General features: G+C 39.0%; 1 protein-coding gene across 1 annotated transcript in view; it reads left to right on the top strand.

Annotated features, from left to right (window-relative positions):
• LOC133569651 (kinesin-1 heavy chain-like) overlaps positions 1–22,871 on the top strand; it is a 92,372-nt gene that overhangs the window by 10,034 nt on the left and 59,467 nt on the right. Inside the window, exons 2-6 of the mRNA XM_061922144.1 lie at positions 16,344–16,431; positions 16,512–16,585; positions 16,663–16,767; positions 16,842–16,890; positions 16,964–17,019. Of these exons, the coding sequence (XP_061778128.1) occupies positions 16,344–16,431; positions 16,512–16,585; positions 16,663–16,767; positions 16,842–16,890; positions 16,964–17,019 (372 nt within the window). The remainder of the gene's footprint in view (positions 1–16,343; positions 16,432–16,511; positions 16,586–16,662; positions 16,768–16,841; positions 16,891–16,963; positions 17,020–22,871) is intronic.

Below are 22,871 nucleotides of genomic sequence, written 5' to 3'. Positions count from 1 at the left end.
TGGTTAAGGGTTTGATAGCCTAATAAAGATAATTGTAAATTAATATGGGAGAGATAATTGGTTGATTTTTTACAACATGTTAATCTTGTGGTGTTTTGTCTTTTAAGGTTTTTCACCTAAAAATACTGCTAAACAAGACTGGAAAAATATTAAAAGGAAAAAAGAAGCATGTTTCTTCCTTTAGAGAAACTGTTGCAAACTAAAGGGAAAATAAATGGAAATAAATACCAACAGTCTGGACTTTTGAGTGAAATCCAGAATCCACATTCGGCATTGGTACACCCCTTTGAAGTGTGGGATAAGCACAGCATATAAGCAAAACACTTGACAGTTTTCTTAAAACTGAAAGCTACACGCTTGATCTGTTGGCTTTGCACGAGCCCTTACATTAGGTTGTTGTCATGCCAGAGCCGTATATATTTGGCTCTGTGTCGCCCCCTAGAGGACAGTGGTGCATTGGTCCATCATGCCGGGAGGTTGTCGTTTTAATGACCAATGGATGGAAAATGACAAATACAAACTAAAAAATAAAACGTGGACCAAAATCCACGTGTAGCCTGCTGCAATGTATGCACAAAGGACATTCAACTTTTCGCAATGGGAGATTCGGCTCTCTCCAGTCATATGAAAGGTAAGCCAAAGAGAGTACTATCAATAAATCAATCAATAGTTACTTATATAGCCCTAAATCACTAGTGTCTCAAAGGGCTGCACAAACCACAACACAAACTAGCCCTAACGTTAGTTCTAACCTTTTAGTACATGCTAAACCTAAACTGTGAGATCAGCGCTAGATTAAATGTTAATTACGGACAGTTATTTTGAGCTACGAAAGGAAAAAAGCGAACTTCTGTCAATGATAAATTATAATGTTAATAACTTCCCTCAAATAAAAGTTGAAATGTTATCATAGCCATAGTTATACACCTAGATATGCTTAATGAAAGGCGACTGAGGTGAAACAAACTAAATATTTTCCTTTAATTTATTATCCTTGTACTAATGTGGAACAGTTTTGCTCATAAATACGTCAAATTGACGTTTTGAAGGTGTGTGTATTTATATCACATTATGCGATTTACAAGCACAAATACGGTGTGAATCAGTCCGTGCTATTCTCTGTCATTGAGTGTTGTAGGTAAAAAAATAATAAGAAATTTGAAAAACACAAATGGAGACACGTTTGCAAACACCAATGACATTGAATTACAGAAATACTGCTTCATTTTCTATGCCTCATTCAGTTAACGATAACTGCTGCTTCAAGGTTAGGCTTAGGGTTTAACAGAGTTTCCGTATTTTTCCTACAGACAGCATTTGGTGACCTCAAACAACAAGGCTATGGATTGATTCACATTGATTTTTGCCTTTTGAAGGGCACTGGAAAAACTGGAAAATTGATCTTGGAAGTCCTTAAAAAGTGCTTTTATTTGGCCATGGAAAAGGTGTACAAACCCTAAACAATTTACCAATGAAATACAACAGATCTCTTAATAAACAGTTAAGTCAGTTATGATACACATATGAGATGAATAATGTCTCATTTTTGAAGATGATTATAAAAATTATTCTTCCTTGGACCTTGTAAACAATTTGAGTTTGAACAGCTTCTTAAACTCGATCACATTAATACATTGTTTGACTTCTTTGCCTTATCCATTCCATAATTTAATTCCACATTGTCCAAGTTTGTTGGTGACGAACCCCAAGATGCAGAGAAGGAGGCAGGCATTGAATAAGGAAACATGGTTTTAATATAAAATACTAGAACAAAACCAAACAAAGGGTACAAACACAAAAGCGCGCACGAGGCGGATAACAAACTAAGGGAGCTAGCATGGGAGCTAGAAAATAAAAGGAGCTTAACATGGAAGCTAGAAAACAAACAAAAAGGGGCCTAGTGTGGAAGCTAGCGGGTAGCGAACAGGCAAACAGAAGTCGTTACTTGTAGAATGAAAATAAAACGGAAGCAGGGAACAAAATATAGTAAGCTACAAACAGATACCGAAAAATAGCTTACCGCTACGCTGCAATGACATGAAACAATACAAAAGGAGCAACAATACATAAGCGACATCGACAAGACAATAATCCAGCACTGACTGGATGACAAAAGCATGTACAAATAGGAGCGGGCTGATTGACACCAGGTGTGGCCAGGTGTCAACCGGCCGCAGCTGACGTGAAACAGCGCTCAGGGAGAAAGACAGGAAACTAACAAAATAAGAGCGCCGACAGGACCTAAAAACAGGAAATACTAAACACACAGAGGAAAAACTAAAACACAAACAAACTATCAGTGGGAAGCCTGACACACATACTGATTGATATACATACGGTCTTAAGTGTTGTATGTGCAAACACATTTTTAGATTACACTTGTCTCTAAGGTTATATTTCTATTTATTCCTCCTCTTATGTTGAGAATAATTGTTATACAATCTTGGGTAGCGGGTTATAATTTGCTTTGTCCATAATTTTAGCTGTTTGAAAATGCACAAAATCATTGAATTTCAATATGTTTGATTCACTTAATGAAGGGTTTGTATGTTCTCTATATCAAACATGTGGGGCGGCATGGCATAGTGGGTAGAGCGGCCTTGACATCCTAATCGCTGCCGCTTCACCCTTGCCCCCAGTGCCACTCACACTGGTGAATGAATGATGAATGGGTGGAGGGGCCGTAGGCGCAAATTGACAGCAACGCTTCCGTCAGTCTGCCCCAGGGCAGCTGTGGCTATGAAAGTAGCTTACCACCACCAAGTGTGAATGAATGATGGGTTGTCACTTCTCTGTGAAGTGCTTTGAGTGTCTAGAAAAGGGCTATATAAATTTAATCCATTATTATTTATTATTATTATGTATTATTCTGACTGACCTTTTTTGCAACACGGTTTTTAAATAAAGTGTACTTTTGTAGTTAATTCCCCATATGTCTTCACAATAGCTCATATAGTAACACTTGTGAGTAGTAGAGAATATGAAGTGATTTTTGGTACAATACATATTTACTGTATCTTTGTTCAATTTTCAAATATTTCTTGCCACTTTGCTGTATATTTTGTATATTTTTATGCTTTTATGCAACCACTCAAAAAATATAAATATTTGCTAACTAAAAAAGGGTTTTGAATTAAAAAAAAAAAAAAAAATTCTAACAAAAACACATTTTGGTTGCAAATCTTGTTTTGATTAGGATTCAATAAAAATGTTTTTATATATTGTTTGGAGGAGGCTACACATTTAAGATTGGAATTAAATCCTAACCAAATTTAAAATATTTTATTAGGGCCTTAGCATCAGAGCAAGCCCTGCAGGGGCATGCAGCGCACCGCAAGGGGCCTATTTAAATTGTTGTTTTTTCTTCTGTATGGACGTCCTTTTGAGGCCCTGAAAATGCATGAAAAGTCCCCATATTTTGCAGGCGTGTCAGGTATGGCGAAAAAAATTATATTTTGGGGGTGCCAAAAAATTACATTTAAAAATTGGCTCTCTAGCGCCGCCTTTAAACTTAAGAAAAAAAGCCTATCTTACCAATTTCACCTATCAACACGAAAATTGCATGAGACGTTTGTCATGACGGGCCGCACATAAAAGTCTCAGGAACCCATACGTGAAAATGTACAGAATGTCTGCCATATTGGTTTTCGGGTTTTGTTTTTCGCATAAAAAGGGGTCGGACTTTAGCACACACCTCCGAGGGACCTTGACCAAGTGAGTCATGGTTAAAATGACAGACACTAAATATATAGGTCATGATAGATTGCAAACAATTTTTTTCTATGCCATAAGATGTGGATGTGGTATGGGGCCAAACTTTGATCCGATGGTTTTTGGCCATTTTTCGGCAAAAAAAGGGGTCGTACTCAAACTAACAAACTGCTCCTTGGGACTTTGGCCAAATGAGTCGCGTTTAAAATTACAGATACTACACAGAGGTGATGATAAATTGGGAATTTTTTTTGCCTACGCCATTAGATGCGGGCGTGGCATGGCGCTGAATATTATTCAGATGATTCGCCACAAAACACAAAACGTTAATAATTCGGCTCCATGAATTCAGATCTTAAGCTTATTTGGTAGAAATTATGATGATGAGACCCTAAAGTGTTCCTATCTAGCGGCGAAAACTGCCCCAGACCATCACCAATCTAGTTGTCATTTCTGCACTTTGTGATCAGAGATCAATACTAAACTGATGAGTGATGATGAATTGAAAATATATGTTTTGCAAATGATAGGATGTAGGCGTGGCATGGTGCCAAGCTTTGATCTGATGGTTTGCCACAAAACACGAACCGTTAATAACTCGGTTTCACAAGTTCAGATCTGGATCCCATTTGCTACAACTAGTGATTAAAGCTGAAGTGGTTTCATTGTATTGTATTATATTGGATTTTATTCTATTTTAATTTATTTTATTTTATTAGGGCCCGAGCAATAGAGCAAGTCTCACAGGGGCCATGTAAGGTCCGCAAATGTCCTTTTGGAATTGCTGTGTTTTTTCTTCTAAAAAATGTATTTTTTAGGCCCCTTAACATACACAAAAAGTTATATATTATATATGTCTATATATACAGGACTGTCTCAGAAAATTAGAATATTTTGATAAAGTCCTTTATTTTCTGTAATAAAACTAAAAACATTGAAATGTCATACATTCTGGATGCACTACACATCAACTGAAATATTGCAAGCCTTTTATTATTTTAATATTGCTGATTATTGCATACAGCTTAAGAAAATTCAAAAATCCTATCTCAAAAAATTTGAATATTTCCTCAGACAAAGTAAAAAAAAAAGATTTATAACAGCAAAACAAAATCAAACATTTGAAAATGCCAATTAATGCACTAAGTACTTGGTTACGAATCCTTTCGCATGGATTACTGCATCAATGCGGCGTGGCATGGAGGCAATCGGCCTGTGGCATTGCTGGGTTGTTACGGATGCCCAGGATGCTTCACTAGCGGCCTTTAGCTCATTTGCATTATTGGGTCTGGTGTCTTTCAGCTTCTTCTTCACAATACCCCACAAATTCTCTATAGGGTTCAGGTCAGGGGAGTTGGCAGGCCAATCGTGAACAGTAATGCCAAGGTCAGTACATCTGTTAATGGTGGTTTTGGCACTATGGGCAGGTGCCAGATCATGCTGTAAAATGAAATCATCATTTCCATAGAGCTTTTCAACAGATACAGCTACAATAGCCGTATTCCCATAGTCAAGCCACTCCTGGACTCAAGAAAACGCAAGAAGCGTCTGACTGACGGACAGTTGTAGAGTGGTCCTGAGTCCTGTTTTCAGACAATAGCAAATTTTGTATTTCATTTGGAAGTCAAGGCGCTATAGTCTGGAGGAAGGCTGGAGAGGAGCAAAATCCAAGATGCTTGAAATCCAGTGTGTTCCCACAGTCAGCAATGGTTTGGTGAGCCATGTCAGCTGCTGGTTTTGGTCCACTGTGTTTCATCAAGTCCAGAGTCAATGCAGCTGTGTACCAAGAGCACTCCATGCTTCCATCTGTTGTAAAGCTCTATGGAGATGATGATTTCATTTTCCAGCATGATCTGGCACCTGCCCAAACTGCCAAAACCACCAGTAACTGATGTACTGACCATGGCATTACTGTACTCAATTGGCCTGCCAACTCCCCTGACCTGAACCCTATAGAGAATGTGTGGGGTATTGTGAAGAAGAAGCTGAAAGACACCAGACCCAATAATGCAAATGAGCTAAAGGCCGCTAGTGAAGCATCCTGGGCATCCGTAACAACCCAGCAATGCCACAGGCCGATTGCCTCCATGCCACGCCGCATTGATGCAGTAATCCATGCAAAAGGATTCCTAACCTAAGTACTTAGTGCATTAATTGTAATTTTAAATAAATAAATAAATGGGCTGTACTCTTATAGCGCTTTTCTACCTTCAAGGTACTCAAAGCGCTTTGATACTACTTCCACATTTACCCATTCACACACACATTCACACACTGATGGAGGGAGCTGCCATGCAAGGCGCCAACCAGCACCCATCAGGAGCAAGGGTGAAGTGTCTTGCTCAGGACACAACGGACGTGACGAGGTTGGTACTAGGTGGGAATTGAACCAGGGACGCTCGGGTTGCGCACAGCCACTCTTCCACTGCGCCACGCCGTCCCTATTTTCAAATGTTTGATTTTGTTTTGCTGTTATAAATCTTTTTTTTTTAACTTGGTCTGAGGATTTTTGAGTTTTCTTAAGCTGTATGCCATAATCAGCCATATAAAAATAATAAAAGGCTTGCAATATTTCAGTTGATATGTAGTGAATCCAGAATGTATGACATTTCCATGTTTTTAGGTTCATTATAGAAAATAAGGGACTTTATCACAATATTCAAATTTTCTGTGACAGTCCTGCATATGTGTATATATATATATATATATATATATATATATATATATATATATATATATATATATTTATATATACACAGGATATACAGGTACGTTTTGATGGAAAAGCCCAAATTATTTAAATGGCAGCCAATGGTAGTTTTGTTTTTGTTTAGTTATTGTGCACACACTTTTATTTTGTTAAAATAAATTATAGGCAACGTTCTATACCACCCATTTAATGCAGCATTTGATTTACAACAATACTAGAAAATTGTATATTGAATAAAATAAGGTTGATAAGAATGTGTTATTGTGTTTACTTTAGTTGCTTGCTATAAAACATTTTAATTTCTATAATCTTTGTAGAAGTATCTGATCAGTACCCATAATCTGATCAGCTCTGAGGCCAAAAATGATGTTAAAATTCTAAGCAGTAAGACTGCTATATTTTGTAGTCCAATGTGTACTAATTGATAGCTAGAGTCCATGCACTGTTTGCAAGTTGGGTTGTTTGTAGGGATGCAACAATAAATGGTATTAATGTTTACTGTATCACATTTAGATCGCATTGTAACAAAGTTTGTGTTCTCAGGCTGGCTCCTCGCAACGGAAAAACAAAAGGAAGACAGAAGCACTAAAACCAAAAATAAAACACCAAAGCACCATCCATCCATCCATTATTTTTTACCGCTCGTCCCGTTTGGGGTCGCGGGTGTGCTGGAGCCTATCCCAGCTGCACACGGGCAGAAGGCGGGGTACTCTCTGGACAAGTCGCCACCTCATCGCCAAACATAGGGAAGAATAATACACAAACACAAATAAGACATAATCGGAGGGCACGGGTCATGACAGGAGTCGTCCCTCCCACTTAATGGCCGGATTCCAGACGTCCCAAACCAAAGCACACCAAGTCCTAAGTCACGGGTGGGTGGGGGAAGAGTTGGCTGCGGGTAGCCAGACCAAGTATTGACTGGGGACGGGTCTGGTGGCGGGGCTGGATCGAAAGCGGCTGCTGCAGGCAAGGCACAAGTCCACGCACTGGCCACATACTTGGCCAATCAGGAAGCGGATGTGAGTGGCACCGAAACCTCAGCCGCTAAAGAGTTCCATAAGTTCCAAGTCCTGGGCATTGTCACTGATGGCGCAGCGTGCGTCCATGAACCGGCCGATTTGTGGCCGATGATGAGGTAGGCCGTGAGTGCCTGACGGACGTATATTATCTGCGTGTATCACTAGTTTAGCAACAAACTCTGAAAATGTGATAATAAAGTCTTAAATAGGGACCTGGGGGCAATAGATAACAGCCAGATGTAGCGTTAGGGATGTGACAGACATCATAGTAAGCACCTAAAATTATTTATATTTATTACTTCAGTTGGGGATAAGGTGATGGTTTTTACTGGATATTATTAGTACGGCCCCTCCACCCCTTTTGAGGGGACGGGCAATATGTGCACTTGTACTGAATAATTTCGATCACATCTAGGAATTGAGATGGTGGGGATTTTGAGATTATTTGCTGGTGATGCGATAGATTTAACGCTTCATAATTTGCCACCTCACCAGAACGCATGTCTACCTAGGCACAGTCGCTACAGAAAAAACATTGTGAGTTATATATGATGCTACGAGAAATATTATGTGCAGGAATTTTCCAGCCTGGCGCTGGTTAGTTCAAGCTTAACCCACTCTTCACCCGGGCTGACAGGAACTGTAATTTCCATCCTGATTCTGATTCTAAAAGGGCGCCTGGGTCATTTGTATAAAGACCGGCTCTGAAACAAACACATTACAACTGCCAAACGGTTCTGCATAGGTGGGTAATAATCCGGCAGGCTTTTATTTTGAAAAGTTCACTTTTCACTTCTTGAGTCAGAGTAATACATCAACGGCTATAAACTTTAACTAGGCGAAAAGGTTTCACAAAATGTGAGAAACCAAAAATCACTCCAAAAGAAGGAAACAAAAATATCTATCTCTAACTACACTAACAAGTATCAAACATTAGTTATTTTGTTAGAACTCTAACAAAAGACGCTCCAGAAGGAGGGAATAACAACGGTCTATAAAGCTTCTCCACTTATTCTTATCTCGAGAAATAATTAACAAAAGGTCACTCAAAAATGAGGAAAAGAAAAGACGGTAAAAATAAACAAAACTCACCACTGCAATTTGAAAATTCAGTCTGGTTAAGAGGAGAAAAAGAAAACTCAAAATACCAACTTGGAAATTCAGGATCTGGATAACTAAACGAGAAAAGGCTTGGGTATGACGCTGGAGATGCACAAGACATTCTGGCGCAGAACAAAGGGAGGCGTGGGCTTGTAAAACACATGGGGGTAATATGGAACAGGTGGAAACAATCAGAGATGACGTCAGACGGTTGACACATAAAGAAGGGCAATTGACCTGAAACGAGATAATTATTTTTCAAACTAAAACATGAAATTCACAAGACACAAAAAAAAACAAGACAATACCTGCCTTACCGTAGGTGTGAGTGTTTTTGCCTTTGATGTATTTTAAGATTATTATGGTCAGTCCAGACAATGAACGGTAGACTGGCCCTCTCTAGCCAGGGCCTCCACTCCTCTAGAGCGAGTTTACAGCCAACAACTCACAGTTAATTCCCCTCAGCTTTGGCTAGGTGTCTTGACAAGAAAGCGCAGGGATGCGTTGCGGATCTGGCATGGTGAGGATAGGAACCGAAGTGAAGCGATGCTTGAGGTTCTGGAATGCCCGTTCAGCCTCCGGAATCCAGCAAAACTGCACCTGAGTAGAAGTGAGAGCATAGAGAGGGGAAGCTATTGTGCTAAAGCCTCTGATAAACCGCCTGTAAAAATGATAAATCACAAGAACTGCTGAAACTTCTTGTGGCTATCAGGAGTAGGCCAGTCGGCTACGGCTTGGTCCATTTAACTCCTCCAGGGGCTACCATAAAGCCCAGGAAGGAGATAGTGTTGACATGAAACTCAATCTTTTCTGCTTTGACAAACAGCTGATTCTCCAGTAGCCTTTTAAGGACCCTGGTCACGTGGACCTGGTGAATCTCAATATCTGGTGAAGAGATTAAAATGTCACGTACACAAAATGGTCTAGAAAGTCTCTTAGCACATCATTTATCATGACTTGGAATACAGCGGGAGCATTGGTGAGTCCGAATGGCATGAGATACTCATAGTGTCCACTGATGGTGTTAAATCCAGTCTTCCACTCATCCCCCTACCTAATGCGGATAGGATGATAGGCGTTACGAAGACCAAGCTTTGTAAATACCGGGGCTTGCTGGATTTGGTCAAACACTGAGGTCATGATAGGGAGGGGTACAGGTTCTTTATCGTGATGTCGTTAAGTGGGCTGTAGTCGATGCATGGTCTCAGGGATCCATCTTTTTTGCCCACGAAGAAGAATCCGGCGCCCGACGGTGATCAGGAGGGGCGCATCAGTCCCATTTTTAATGAGGCTGTGAGATACTCCTTCATGGCCACCCTCTCAGGTCCGGAAACTGAGTACAGGCGGCCTTTGGGTATGGTGGATCCTGGGACCAAATCAATGGCGCAGTTGTACGGGCGGTGAGGAGGGAGAGACATGGCCTTCGTCTTGCTAAAAGCGTCCTGCAGGTGGTGGTAGCAGGGAGGCACCGAGTTAAGGTCGAGGTACTCTGATTCTGTGGTGGTGTTTACAGAAAACAAATTAAGTTGTGCTACACCAGCGACGCCCCGCCCTTGACCCCAAAAGAGACAAGCGGTAGAAAATGGGTGGATGGATACATCCTTACTTTGGGTAGAACCGGTAATACATTCATTGACACAGTCCTTCCCCCATGTTTTAATTTCACCCGACCTCCAGTCTATCTGGGTGTTATGGTGAAAAAGCAACGGTTTTCCCAAAATCAAAGTGGGAAAGGAGGTCTTGAACAGATACATACAAATCTTTTCTTCATGGTTATCCATGCACATGTGAATGGGTTCTGTGGTGTGGGTGATAAGGAACAATTCCTTCCTATCTAGGGCTCTGGCTCTAATGGGTCGGTCCGAATGGCGAGTGCGATAAGGTCGCCCAACCGGGCAGATAAATCCAATGGGAGGAGGAGATCCTGAAGAGATGCGGCCATTCATCCATCCATCCATCCATTTTACTACCGCTTGTCCCTTTTGGGGTCGCTGGAGCCTTTTTCAGCTACATTCTGGCGGTAGGCAGTGTACACCCTGGACAAGTCGCCACATCATCACAGGGCCAACACAGATAGACCGACAACATTCACACTCACATTCACACACTAGGGCCAATTTAGTGTCGCCAATCAACCTATCCCAAGTTGCATGTCTTTGGAGGTGGAAGAAAGCCGGAGTACTCGGAGAGAACCCACGCAGTCACAGGGAGAACATGCAAACTCCACACAGAAAGATCCCGAGCCCGGGATTGAAATCAGGACGACTCAGGACCTTCGTATTGGGAGGCAGACGCATTGACCCCTCCACTACCCCGTGGCCAGTCCTTTCAAAAACACATTGTAGAGGGCTGTGGAGTTCCACCTGCTCTCCGCCGATAACGTGCGGAACCGAATGGCCTAGTCACATACCGAGCCTCGGCCTTGTCTCAGTCTGCTCAGCTCCTAAGCTTTCTCCTGATCATCTGTGACGGGATCAAAAGTAATTTTTAGGGCTGCCTGGAAGTCCGTGAGGGATCTGCAGATAGCTGAGCGCCGGCCCTATTTGGCGGAATCCCAGGCTTTGGCTCTCCCAGTCTGATGCGAGATCATGAAGGCAATCTTTGTTTGATCAATAGGGAAGGCATGAGGGTTAAATTAAAAATGGATAGAACATCCATCCATCCATCCATTTTCTACCGCTTATTCCCTAGAACAGTCTATGATAAAAGCTTTACATTGTCCTGGTTCTCCTGAATACTTAGCCGGCGGTGCCAATTCATTTCCGGCTCCAGCCTATGTCGTAGGCGGAGCGGTTACAGGAGCCGAAGCGGTAGGTGGAGGAAGTCACATAACCATCCCCTGTAGCTGGGAGGTAAGGCGGCCCATATACTCGGCCATCGCCGTCTGAAACTCCTCTTGGCGAGAGAGGCGGGCTTCTTGACTACTGAAAACCGTCCTGCCTCTGCTGGGTCAATTCTGGCCAGAATGTACTGTCCGGATTTGGCCAAAAATAGGAGTCAGATGCAGAGATGGCGAATAATCCGGCAGGCTTTTATTTTAAAAAGTCCAATTTTCACCTCTTGAGTCAAGGCAAAAACTTTAACTATGCGAAAAGGTTTCACAAAATGTGAAGAAACCGAAAATCACTCCAAAAGGAGGAAACAAAAATATCCATCTCTAACTACACTAACGAGGACTATAACTATGAAATTTAAACTACAAAAGATGCTCCAAAAGGAGGGAAAAACAACGGGCTATAAAGCTTCTACACTGATTCTTATCTAGAGAAATAATTACCAAAAGGTCACTCTGAAACTAGGAAAAGAAAAAAACTGTTAAAGTAGACTGAACTCACCACTTGCGATTTGAAAACTTTACAAACAAAAATTCACTCTGTTTAAGAGGAGAAAAGGAAAACTCAAAATACCAACTTGGAAATTCAGGATCTGGATAACAAGACGAGACAAGGCTTGGGTATACGCTGGAGATGCACAAGACATTCTGGCAGAGAACAAAGGGAGGCGTGGACTTATAAAACACATGGGGGAAATGGGGAACAGGTGGAAACTGTCACGCCTGTACATCTGGTTTTATGTTTGATCATGTTTTGTTTTGTTTTCTGGACTGTTGTTCTGTTTTTTTCACTTCCTGGTTTGTTTTTGTTACCATAGCTACTCATTAGTTTCCACCTGTTTCTCCTAGTCACACCCCGATCATCAACCTCTCACACCTGTTTCTAGTTACCACGGTCACTATTTATGTCACTTGCTTTCTGCTTATTGTTCTGGGATTTTTGCATTCTGCCTCATGCCTGCATTTCTTGTACCAACCTTCACGCCTTGCCACGCTGCTAAACCTTTGGACCACGCCACGTAAGATCCGTGTATTTTTCCGCCTAAGTGCAAGTTTTGGTTTATTGAGTATCTTTGTTAGCATCTTTTGTTTATTTGTAGATAGTCCTGCCTTTGGGCTGTTTTTGTTAAAGTTTTAGCATAGATTATTATCCGCCATCGAGCGTGCTTTTTGTTTTGCCTTTTGTATTTTACTAACAAATAAAAATGTACTTTCATTCATGCCTGACTCGTCCCACATCATCCTTGCATCGAGGAAGCACAAACACCCACAGTTCCGGCATGACAGAAACAATCAGGGATGACGTCAGACTGATGACACATAAGGAAGGGCAAGTGACCTGAAACGAGAGGAGGGTTATTTTTCAAACTAAAACACAAAATTTGCAAGAGACAAAAAAAACAAGACAAGACATCCCTCACCTCGGTGTGACAGGTTCTCATCATTCACATGAGAGACTTGTTCAAAGTACCCGACTCATTTGAGAACGTTACATCTCTAATTAAATTGATGGGGTTTATGGATCTTGGAAGTTAGCCGGATCTTTGGGAACATTTTGAAAGAGCTTTTAAAAGCCTGACTTGTTTAAGTACTATATTTGCTTTGTTTTAAATATATTCTTATTATCAAGTAAGTAATTACTCGTAGCAGTAATAAAATGTCTCAATGTATACATTACACCAGGGGTCGGGAACCTTTTTGGCTGAGAGAGCCATGAGAACCAATTATTGTAAAAGGAATTTCCGTAAGAGCCACATAATATTTTAACAGTGAATACAATGCGGGCATTTTTAAGTAAGACAAACATTTTTAGAGTATAATAAGTCTCTTATTGTTTTTAATAATATCGTTATTCTGAAGCTAACCAAATATAAATAAAATACTTATTTCCATTAATGTGATCCTCCTGTACCTCAAAGGACAGATGGGGTTGGCTGAGCCACCTGCAACCTTGAACAGGTGCGGTAGAAAACGGATGGATGGATTCAAATTCATGGGAATGTTTTTTTTATTTGAACATTATTTCTAACATTGTTATTTCTAGCGGAATTATTCATTACTTATCATGTTAAGCAATGTCAGCCATGATTTATCTGAGAGCCAAATACGGTCGTCAAAAGAGCCACATCTGGCTCGCGAGCCATAGGTTCCCTACCCCTGCATTACACCAACATAAACTGGGCATGAAGCAAAGTGAACACTTAATTTGTCTTTACCAATAAAAAGAAAAAAAATCTAAATTATTTAAACATTCAAATAAAAATATGAATCTTGAAAAAAAACAGACTATTTAGTGTTTTTCTACCATTAATGTATATTGTGTGTTCATTTATTATAGTTGTGTGTTTTGTTTTTAACTTGGTTAAAAGATTTCAGTGAGTTTAAATATGTTATGAGCACATTTAACAATATTGCTGTAGCAATGATTACCCTGATAATTTGTTACATCTCTAGTTGTTGCGTATTTGAAATTCTTTGGTGTGGTTAGAACTTCTTGTGTGTATGTATGTGGGTATATATATGTATGTGTATGTGTATGTGTGCATGTATGCATGTATGCATATATGTGTGTATGTATGTGTATGTATATATGTGTATGTGTATGTATGCATATGTATGTATGTGTGTGTGTATATATATGTATGTGTGTGTGTGTGGATGTGTACGTGTGTATGTATGTGTATATATTCATAAATGTATGTGTGTATGTGTGTGTATTTATGTGTGTATATGTGTATGGATGTGTATGTATATATGTGTGTATATGTATGTATATATGTGTGTGTATGTATATGTATATATGCATATATGTACGTGTATATTTATATATATACATATATATATATATATATATATATATATATATATATATAAAACATTCAAATAAAACAGAACAAACACAAAAAACATACAGAAAAAAATAAAAGTATTAAATTATATATATATATATATATATATATATATATATATATATAATGTAATATTTTAATTTTTTTGTATATATTTATATATATATATATATATATATAATTTAATATTTTTATTTTTTTTGTATATTTTTTTTGTTTTATTTAAATATTAAATTATATATATATATATATATATATATGTATATATATATATATGTATATATATATATATATATATACATATATATATATATAGATACATACATATATATATATATATATATATATATATATATATAATTTAATATTTTTATTTTTTTTTGTATATTTTTTTTGTTTGTTTTGTTTTATTTGAATTTTTTTTCCTTTTCTCCCCCTCCCTCAGGGGGGACTTCGACAGGGCGGTTGCTGGTTGTTCCATCTCCATCGTTGGGGTCCCTGCGGGTAGGGTGGGTGGTCCTCGCGGCCCTGCGCTGGGTGGTCCTGTGGCGGCCGGCTCGGGTGGGGTGGCCTGGTGTGGGCCGCGCCGTGCTCCCCAGGGGTGGGGGTGGGGTCGGGGGGGCCCGGGTGCTGGTGGGGCGGGGGCGGTATTCGCGTCCGGCTGCGGGGAGTCTCTGGGTTCCCCCGGGCGGTGCGTCCCGTCTTTCTTCCCGTGTGGGGGGTTCTCTCTCGCTGGCTTGGGGTCTGGCCGTCCGCTGCTTCTCTCGTGCCCTGTCTGCGGCCTGCTGCCGTCTCTTCCGGGCGGCCCGGTGGGCTAGGCTCTGGGGTTTCCGCCGCTGGCTGGCCTGGCTGCGTGGGGCGGGTGGTCCCTGGTTGCCTGGGCGCCACACCTGCTGTCTGCGTTGGGCTCTTTGGGCGGCTGGGTCCGCACTCTGGCTCCCACGCACACTGGGGGTCAAATATATTGTACATACAAACACACATATACTCACACACACACACCGTTATTCATACATACAAACGTCCATACATTGGTACCTACGCTCCCACATCCATACACAAATACATTACATACCTACATACTCCAAGTCCGTCCATCCACGCGCACATTAACGGTACAAACATACATATACTGTACATATGCATTCACTGTACAAACAAACATACATATACTGTATATTTACATTTACTATACAAACATTCATATACACATTCTGTTCATATACAAGTACATATACATAAATACACTCATGCACATAATCATGTTTCATCAAACATTTATCAACGTTGTTGCCCTAGGGTAAACTGGGTTACACAAGGCATATTGACGGAGCTTAAACCATTGTTACTATAACAATCTACAAGATTAATATAGGTTGCCTCTCTCTCTTCCCTTTCATCTTTCGGTATTCCTTCTTTTTTTTAATTTTTTTTTTTTCTCATTATCTTTCTAGCTATCATTATGTATACCTATTGTTGCATTTGAACAACTTTATTCTTGATAATAGAGTTAAACTATTGGTTTTGTTCATGATCAATAGCGCTTTTTCTATTGGTATTTGTATTGCTCCAGTTTTAGTGTAAAAATGCTCATTGTCATTACTATATTATTTATTTCACTAACTGCTTATTTGCTATCACTTTTACGATCATATTTGTACATATTGTATGTGCTGGTGTTGTTCTATTGTTGTTGTTGTTATTGTTGTATTTGCTGTTGTTTTTGTCTCTCTGTCTAATCCCCCTCTTATCCCCACAATTTTCCCCTCTGTCTTCCTTTTTTTCTCTTTCTATCCCCTCCTGCTCCGGCCCGGCTGCACCAAATGATAATATAAATACATTCAATAAAGTCAAATTCAAATAAGGCAACAAGAGAAGTATCCTACACTTCTCTTTTGTAAAGTAAATCTGAACAGCCGATATGGGCATCTACATCAACTATATGATTTGCCTGAGAAGCTCGACAGGACCAAAAAAAAAAAAAAAAAGAACTTCTTCCCAACAAATTAGGTCATGTTGTCCAGCAGTGTATTTGAAAATCTGATTTCTGATTTGAGTGCTGCTTCAAAGCAATGAAGAAAAACTGTAATGGACGCTCTGAAAACTCTTGTTCACAGGGTAAACCGTACTACTTTGACCGTGTATTCCAGTCCACTACTACTCAGGTACAATTCTACAATGCTGTGGCTCAGAAGATTATCAAAGGTAAACCTTATGAAAAATTGTGTTCAAACACACACAATGCAAACATTCAGTTCAATAAAAATGTTTTTTTGTGGTGTCAGACGTACTTGATGGCTACAATGGCACAATATTTGCTTACGGGCAGACATCCTCTGGTAAAACACACACAATGGAGGTAAAACAGCTTCAAATGATCATTTGTACTTTTTAAAAGGTTGTTCTGTTGATTAATGTATTTTGATTCTGCTGTAGGGAAAACTTCATGACGCAGACATGATGGGAATCATTCCTCGAATTGTGGAGGACATCTTTAATTATATTTATTCTATGGATGAGAACCTGGAGTTTCACATCAAAGTAAACCTTTAATTTTAATAATCGATCACACTTCAAAGTGTTGGGAGTCTTATTCAATGATTTTTTATTTATAGGTGTCTTATTTTGAAGTCTATCTGGACAAAATCCGAGATCTGCTGGACGGTATGAATGACTTCTTTGCTGATACATACTTTTAGCCGACAGGGATGACATTCTTCTTTGTGGTCCTCTGCAGTGACCAAGACCAACCTCTCCGTCCATGAAGACAAAAACAGAGTGCCGTACGTAAAGGTAAGACATGTGTGATGTCTTTTTTAGTGTTGACTCACAGTTAAAGGGGAATTGCACTTGTTTGTTAATTTTGCCTGTCATTTACAATCCCTGTATAAGACAAGGACACATATTGTTTTTTTTAATGCATTCTAATTTGTAAAATACGTAGTATATGAGGTGGCCAATGCAGCTAATGAGAGTAATCTATTGTGCCTATAAAGCCCTCCAAGCCCTCTACTCAGTGGCCTAGTGGTTAGAGCGTCCACCCTGAGATCGGTAGGTTGTGACTTCAAACCCCGGCCGAGTCATACCAAAGCCTATAAAAATGGGACCCATTGCCTCCCTGCTTGGCACTGGAATTGGGGGTTAAATCCCCATAAATGATTGCCGGGCGTAGCACCGCTGCTGCCCACTGCTCCCCTCACTTTCCAGGGGCTGATCAAGGGGATGGGTCAATTGCAGAGGACAAATTTCACCACACCTAGTGTGTGTGTGACAATCATTGGTACTTTAACTTGAACTTAAAACACCCCAAAAACACCAACAATAAAGTTAAAGTTAAAAGTTAAAGTCCCAACAATAGTCATACACACACTAGGTCTCCTGTCCAAAGGCAAAACCCAGTAACTCAATTTTGGTCAAAACTGAGCTGATAATAATTTTGGAGTTCCTAGGTGATATGCTTTACATTAGTGTATGCGATATTGTAATTTGTTCCGTAAGTAAGCTGTTCCGCGTATGGCAGGACCTAGCAACTACCACATAACCGCGTAGATACAACAGAAAAACCTAGTATCTCAAGGGACCAATCGGAGATTCTTTGTCAGTCGCCTTACTGTCTTTAATGAGACATTTGCACGAATGGGGGCCGACGGTCAACCTGATTATGTGATATTATGGCACGAGGGGATATTTGGAAGATTGGCCCAGGAGGTTGCAAGCACCTTCATTAAATGTATTGTTCTTGATTCTTCCCCTTGCATATTCTTTTGGGCAGATAACTGTGGAGGTCAAAATAAAAACTGGACGCTGTACACGGCTCTTGCCCAATGTGCAAACGCAGAATGGGTCCCACCCAAGATTGTGATAAAATATCTGGAGAAAGGGCACACCTTCATGAGAGCAGATTCAATCCATGGCTCAAAAAAATGAAAGCTCAAGAAAACATCTATACGTTTGATGACTTTGTAGATCTTTGTAAGACAGCATCAAGATAGATTGTTTTTTCTTTTGTTTTCTCAAAATCAGCTAGAAGTGAGTTACTAGGTTTTGCCTTTGGACGGGAAAGGTGTGGTGTGTAAGTTTTATCATTATTTGACACAGTTTGACTTCCATAAAGCACTTATAGAATTAGTAGTAACAGCATTTGTCTGTATAGTTCATAATAGATGATAAAGCCGGGGTGTCCAAAGTGTGGCCACTTTGGCCACACAGCTTGTTTTTATTTGCCCGCATATATTCAACAAAAAAGATTACACACGACCACATTAAATATTACCGGGCTTAATACACTAAGAGTCAATTAAAAAATACTAAATGGTGTGTACTATTAGTGGGCGCGTGTGTACAATTGATAACAATCACAAAAAAGGTGCAGACTGCCTTATTTAAAGGGGACCTATTATGAAAAAACAACTTTTCTTGCCCGATGGTACCTGCTATCGTGTATTTGGGATACCCATAAATCCCCAAAAATTGAAATTAAACCGTGGAGTCATGGCGGTGATGTTTATAAAATAATATTGATGTCCATCATACTTTTGCCAAACAAGTCTTTTGGAATTTGGTCTGACTTGTGATGTTTTCTGAACTGTGACATAAGTGGATATCTCCATAAATGGTAGAAATTTACCCAAAGACCTTTGCGAGTCCATCATTGTAGTCCTGTGATGTAGACAATAAGTTCCTTTTTTTTCTCCATTATCTTGTTGTCGGGCAGACTGCCTTGGATATACACATGCATACTCCACTGTTGCCTTTTCTAATACAAATTAGCGTATAGTTTTAACTTATATCTGTCAGTAGATTCGATAGGGAAGTGCTAAAAACTACAACATGGATGGCGAGGAGAAGAAGCAGTCGAAGTGGAGGCTTGTAAATTGGACCGCCCACAAAACGGCGCATTCTGAAAAGACAGTCAGAAAGTGGCTTGTGAATCAAAATATATGCACATTTAAACCAAAACAAACACCATCATTACATGTTATGTAGACCACAAGGAAGTGTTTTAAATGTAGAAAAAAATTATAGTTCCCCTTTATTATGTGTACTACCTGCTGTCACCTTACTGCAAGTCCTTATTATCACCAACCTGATTTTTGTTATGTTTTGAAATATGTATCACACAAATATATGTATCACCATTTCAGGCATTTTAGAAGTGCTCTTAAAGTGAGGTCTACAACAGAACCCACTTGTCTCTGGGAGACGCTGACACTAACTGCAAGCGTGCACTCTAATGATTCAGACGCAAGAAAATGCTGTAAATAATTATGATTGTAAATAAAGACACAAAATAGTGTGCGCAGAACCGTTTTAGTCTTGATAAATCACATTGCGCGTGTTGAATGACTTATGATAATACATGACAATATACTTGCATGTTCTTCTCATAGTATTGTGGACGTTTTGATAATCAGCAAATATTCTACATCAGGGGTCACCAACCTTTTTGAAACCAAGAGCTACTTCTTGGGTACTGATTAATGCGAAGGGCTACCAGTTTGGTACACACTTAAAAAAATTGCCTGAAATAGCCAATTTGCTCAATTTACATTTTACAAATAAATATATGTATATATATATATATATATTTATATATATATATATATATCCATCCATCCATTTTCTACCGCTTATTCCCTTTTGGGGTCACGGGGGGCGCTGGCGCCTATCTCAGCTACAATCGGGCGGAAGGCGGGGTACACCCTAGACAAGTCGCCACCTCATCGCAGGGCCAACACAGATAGACAAACAACATTCACACTCACATTCACACACTAGGGCCAATGTAGTGTTGCCAATCAACCTATCTATATATATATATATATATATAGTGAGAGTAAAAAGTATTTGATCCCTTGCTGATTTTGTTGGTTTGCCCACTAATAAAGACATGATCATTCTATACTTTTAATGGTAGATGTATTCTAACATGGAGAGACAGAATATCAAAACGAAAATCCAGAAAATAACTTTCAATTCATTTAATGAATTTTAATTAATTTGTATTTCATTGTGGGAAATAAGTATTTGATCTCTCTAGACAAAAGCAGTTAATACTTGGTGACAAAGCCTTTGTTTGCAAGCACAGCGGTCCGACGTTTGTGGTAGTTAACCACAAGGTTAGCACACATATCAGGGGGAATTTTGGCCCACTCTTCTTTGCAGATCCTCTCGAGATCATTCAGGTTGGTGGGCTGTCGCTTGGCAACTCGGACCTTCAGCTCCCTCCATAGATTTTCAATAGGATTGAGGTCCGGAGACTGGCTGGGCCACTCCATGACCTTAATATGGTTCTTCTTGAGCCACTCCTTTGTTGCCTTTGCTGTATGCTTTGGATCGTTGTCATGTTGGAAGACCCAACCACGGGCCATTTTCAGCTTCCTGGCAGAGGGGAGGAGGTTGTCCCTCAAGACTGCACGGTACATGGCTCCATCCATCTTCCCACTGATGCGGTGTAGTAGCCCTGTGCCCTTGGCAGAGAAACACCCCTAAAACATAATGCTTCCACCTCCATGCTTGATGGTGGGCACAGTGTTCTTTGGGTCATAGGCAACATTTTTCTTTCTCCACACACGACGTGTAGAGTTTAGGCCAAATAGTTAAATTTTGGTCTCGTCTGACCATAGAACCTTCTCCCAATCACTTTGTGCATCTTTGAGGTGATCATTGGCATACTTTAGGCGGGCCTCCACATGTGCCTTCTTAAGCAGGGGTACCTTTCGGGCACTGCAGGATTTTAACCCATTCCGTCGCAAAGTGTTGCCAACTATTTTCCTGATGACTGTGGTCCCAGCTGCCTTGAGGTCATTCATTAACTCCTGCTGAATGGTTGCAGGACAATTTCTCACAGTTCTCATGATCATTGCAACTCCACGAGGTGAAATCTTCTGTGGAGCACCAGATCGAGTTCTGTTGATGGTCATGTTATACTTTTTAAATTTTCTAACAGTTGCACCAATGGTTGTTACTTTGATTCCCAGCATCTTGCTAATGTTTTTGTAGCCCATTCCAGATTTGTGCAGGTCAACAATCCTGTCTCTGAGGTCCTGAGAGAGTTCTTTTGTCTTACCCATGATGGAGAGCTTGGAATCTGTTTGAGTCTCTGATCAGGTGTCTTTTATACAGTCTTCAATTCCCAAGTTGATTGGAAGTGTCTAACTGCTCTGTGAAAGCCAGAAATCCTAATGCACACTAGGGGATAAAATAATTTTTTTCCCTCAATGAAATACAAATCAATTAAAATATATTCCTTAAAATTATTTTCTGGATTTTCTTTTTGATATTCTATCTCACCATGTTTAAATACATCTACCATTAAAAGTATAGAATGATCATGTCTTTGTTAGTGGGCAAACCAACAAAATCAGCAAGGGATCAAATACTTTTTACTCTCACTATATATATATATATATATATATATATATATATATATATGTATACATATATGTCTTGATTGGATTATTCAGAGAATAGTGCTCGATACCGTGGTAGAGCGCAATATGTAGGTGTGGGAAAAAATCACAAGACTACTTCATCTCTACAGAACTGTTTCATGAGGGGTTCCCTCAATCATCAGGAGATTTTTTGAAATCTCCTGATGATTATATATATATATATATATATATATATATATATATATATATATATATATATATATATATATATATGGGTATCTCTGTCATCCGTCGTGCATTTTTTTTCCTTTTACGGAAGGTTTTTTGTAGAGAATAAATGATGAAAAAAAAACACTTAATTGAACGGTTTAAAAAAGGAGAAAACAGGGAAAAAAAGAAAATTACATTTTACATAGTTTATCTTCAATTCCGACTCTTTAAAATTCAAAATTCAATCGAAAGAAAGAAGAGAAAAACTAGCTAATTCGAATCTTTTTGAAAAAATTAAAAAAATAATTTATGGAACATCATCAGTAATTTTTCCTGATTAAGATTAATTTTAGAATTTTGATGACATGTTTTAAATAGGTCAAAATCCAATCTGCATTTTGTTAGAATATATAACAAATTGGATCAAGCTATATTTTTAACTAAGACAAATCATTATTTCTTCTAGATTTTCCATTACTAAAATTTTAAAAGAAATTCAAAGAATTTGAAATAAGATTTGAATTCAATTGTAAACATTTTCTACATTTGCCAGAATATTTTTTTTGAATTTTAATCATAATAGGTTTGAAGAAATATTTCAGAAATATATTCTTTGTCGAAAAAACAGAAGCTAAAATGAAGAATAAATTAGAATGTATTTATTATTCTTTACAAATAAAAAAATACATTTACTTGAACATTGATTTAAAGTTTCAGGAAAGAAGAGGAAGGAATTTAAAAGGTAAAAATGTATATGTGTTTAAAAATCCTAAAATAATTTTTAAGGTTGTATTTTTTCTCTAAAATTGTCTTTCTGAAAGTTATAAGAAGCAAAGTAGAAAAATAAATGAAAGTATTTAAACAAGTGAAGACCAAGGTTTTGAAATATTTTCTTGGATTTTCAATTTCTATTTGAGTTTTGTCTTTCTTAGAATTAAAAATGTCGAGCAAAGCGAGACCAGCTTGCTAGTAAATAAATAAAAAAAAAAAAAATAGAGGCAGCTCACTGGTAAGTGCTGTTATTTGAGCTATTTTTAGAAA

The sequence above is a fragment of the Nerophis ophidion genome, linkage group LG15 (genome assembly GCF_033978795.1).
Source record: "Nerophis ophidion isolate RoL-2023_Sa linkage group LG15, RoL_Noph_v1.0, whole genome shotgun sequence".
Taxonomy (NCBI): Eukaryota; Metazoa; Chordata; class Actinopteri; order Syngnathiformes; family Syngnathidae; genus Nerophis; species Nerophis ophidion.
The sequence above is the reverse complement of the archived record's forward strand: the minus strand, read 5'-3'. Positions and strand labels throughout refer to the sequence as shown.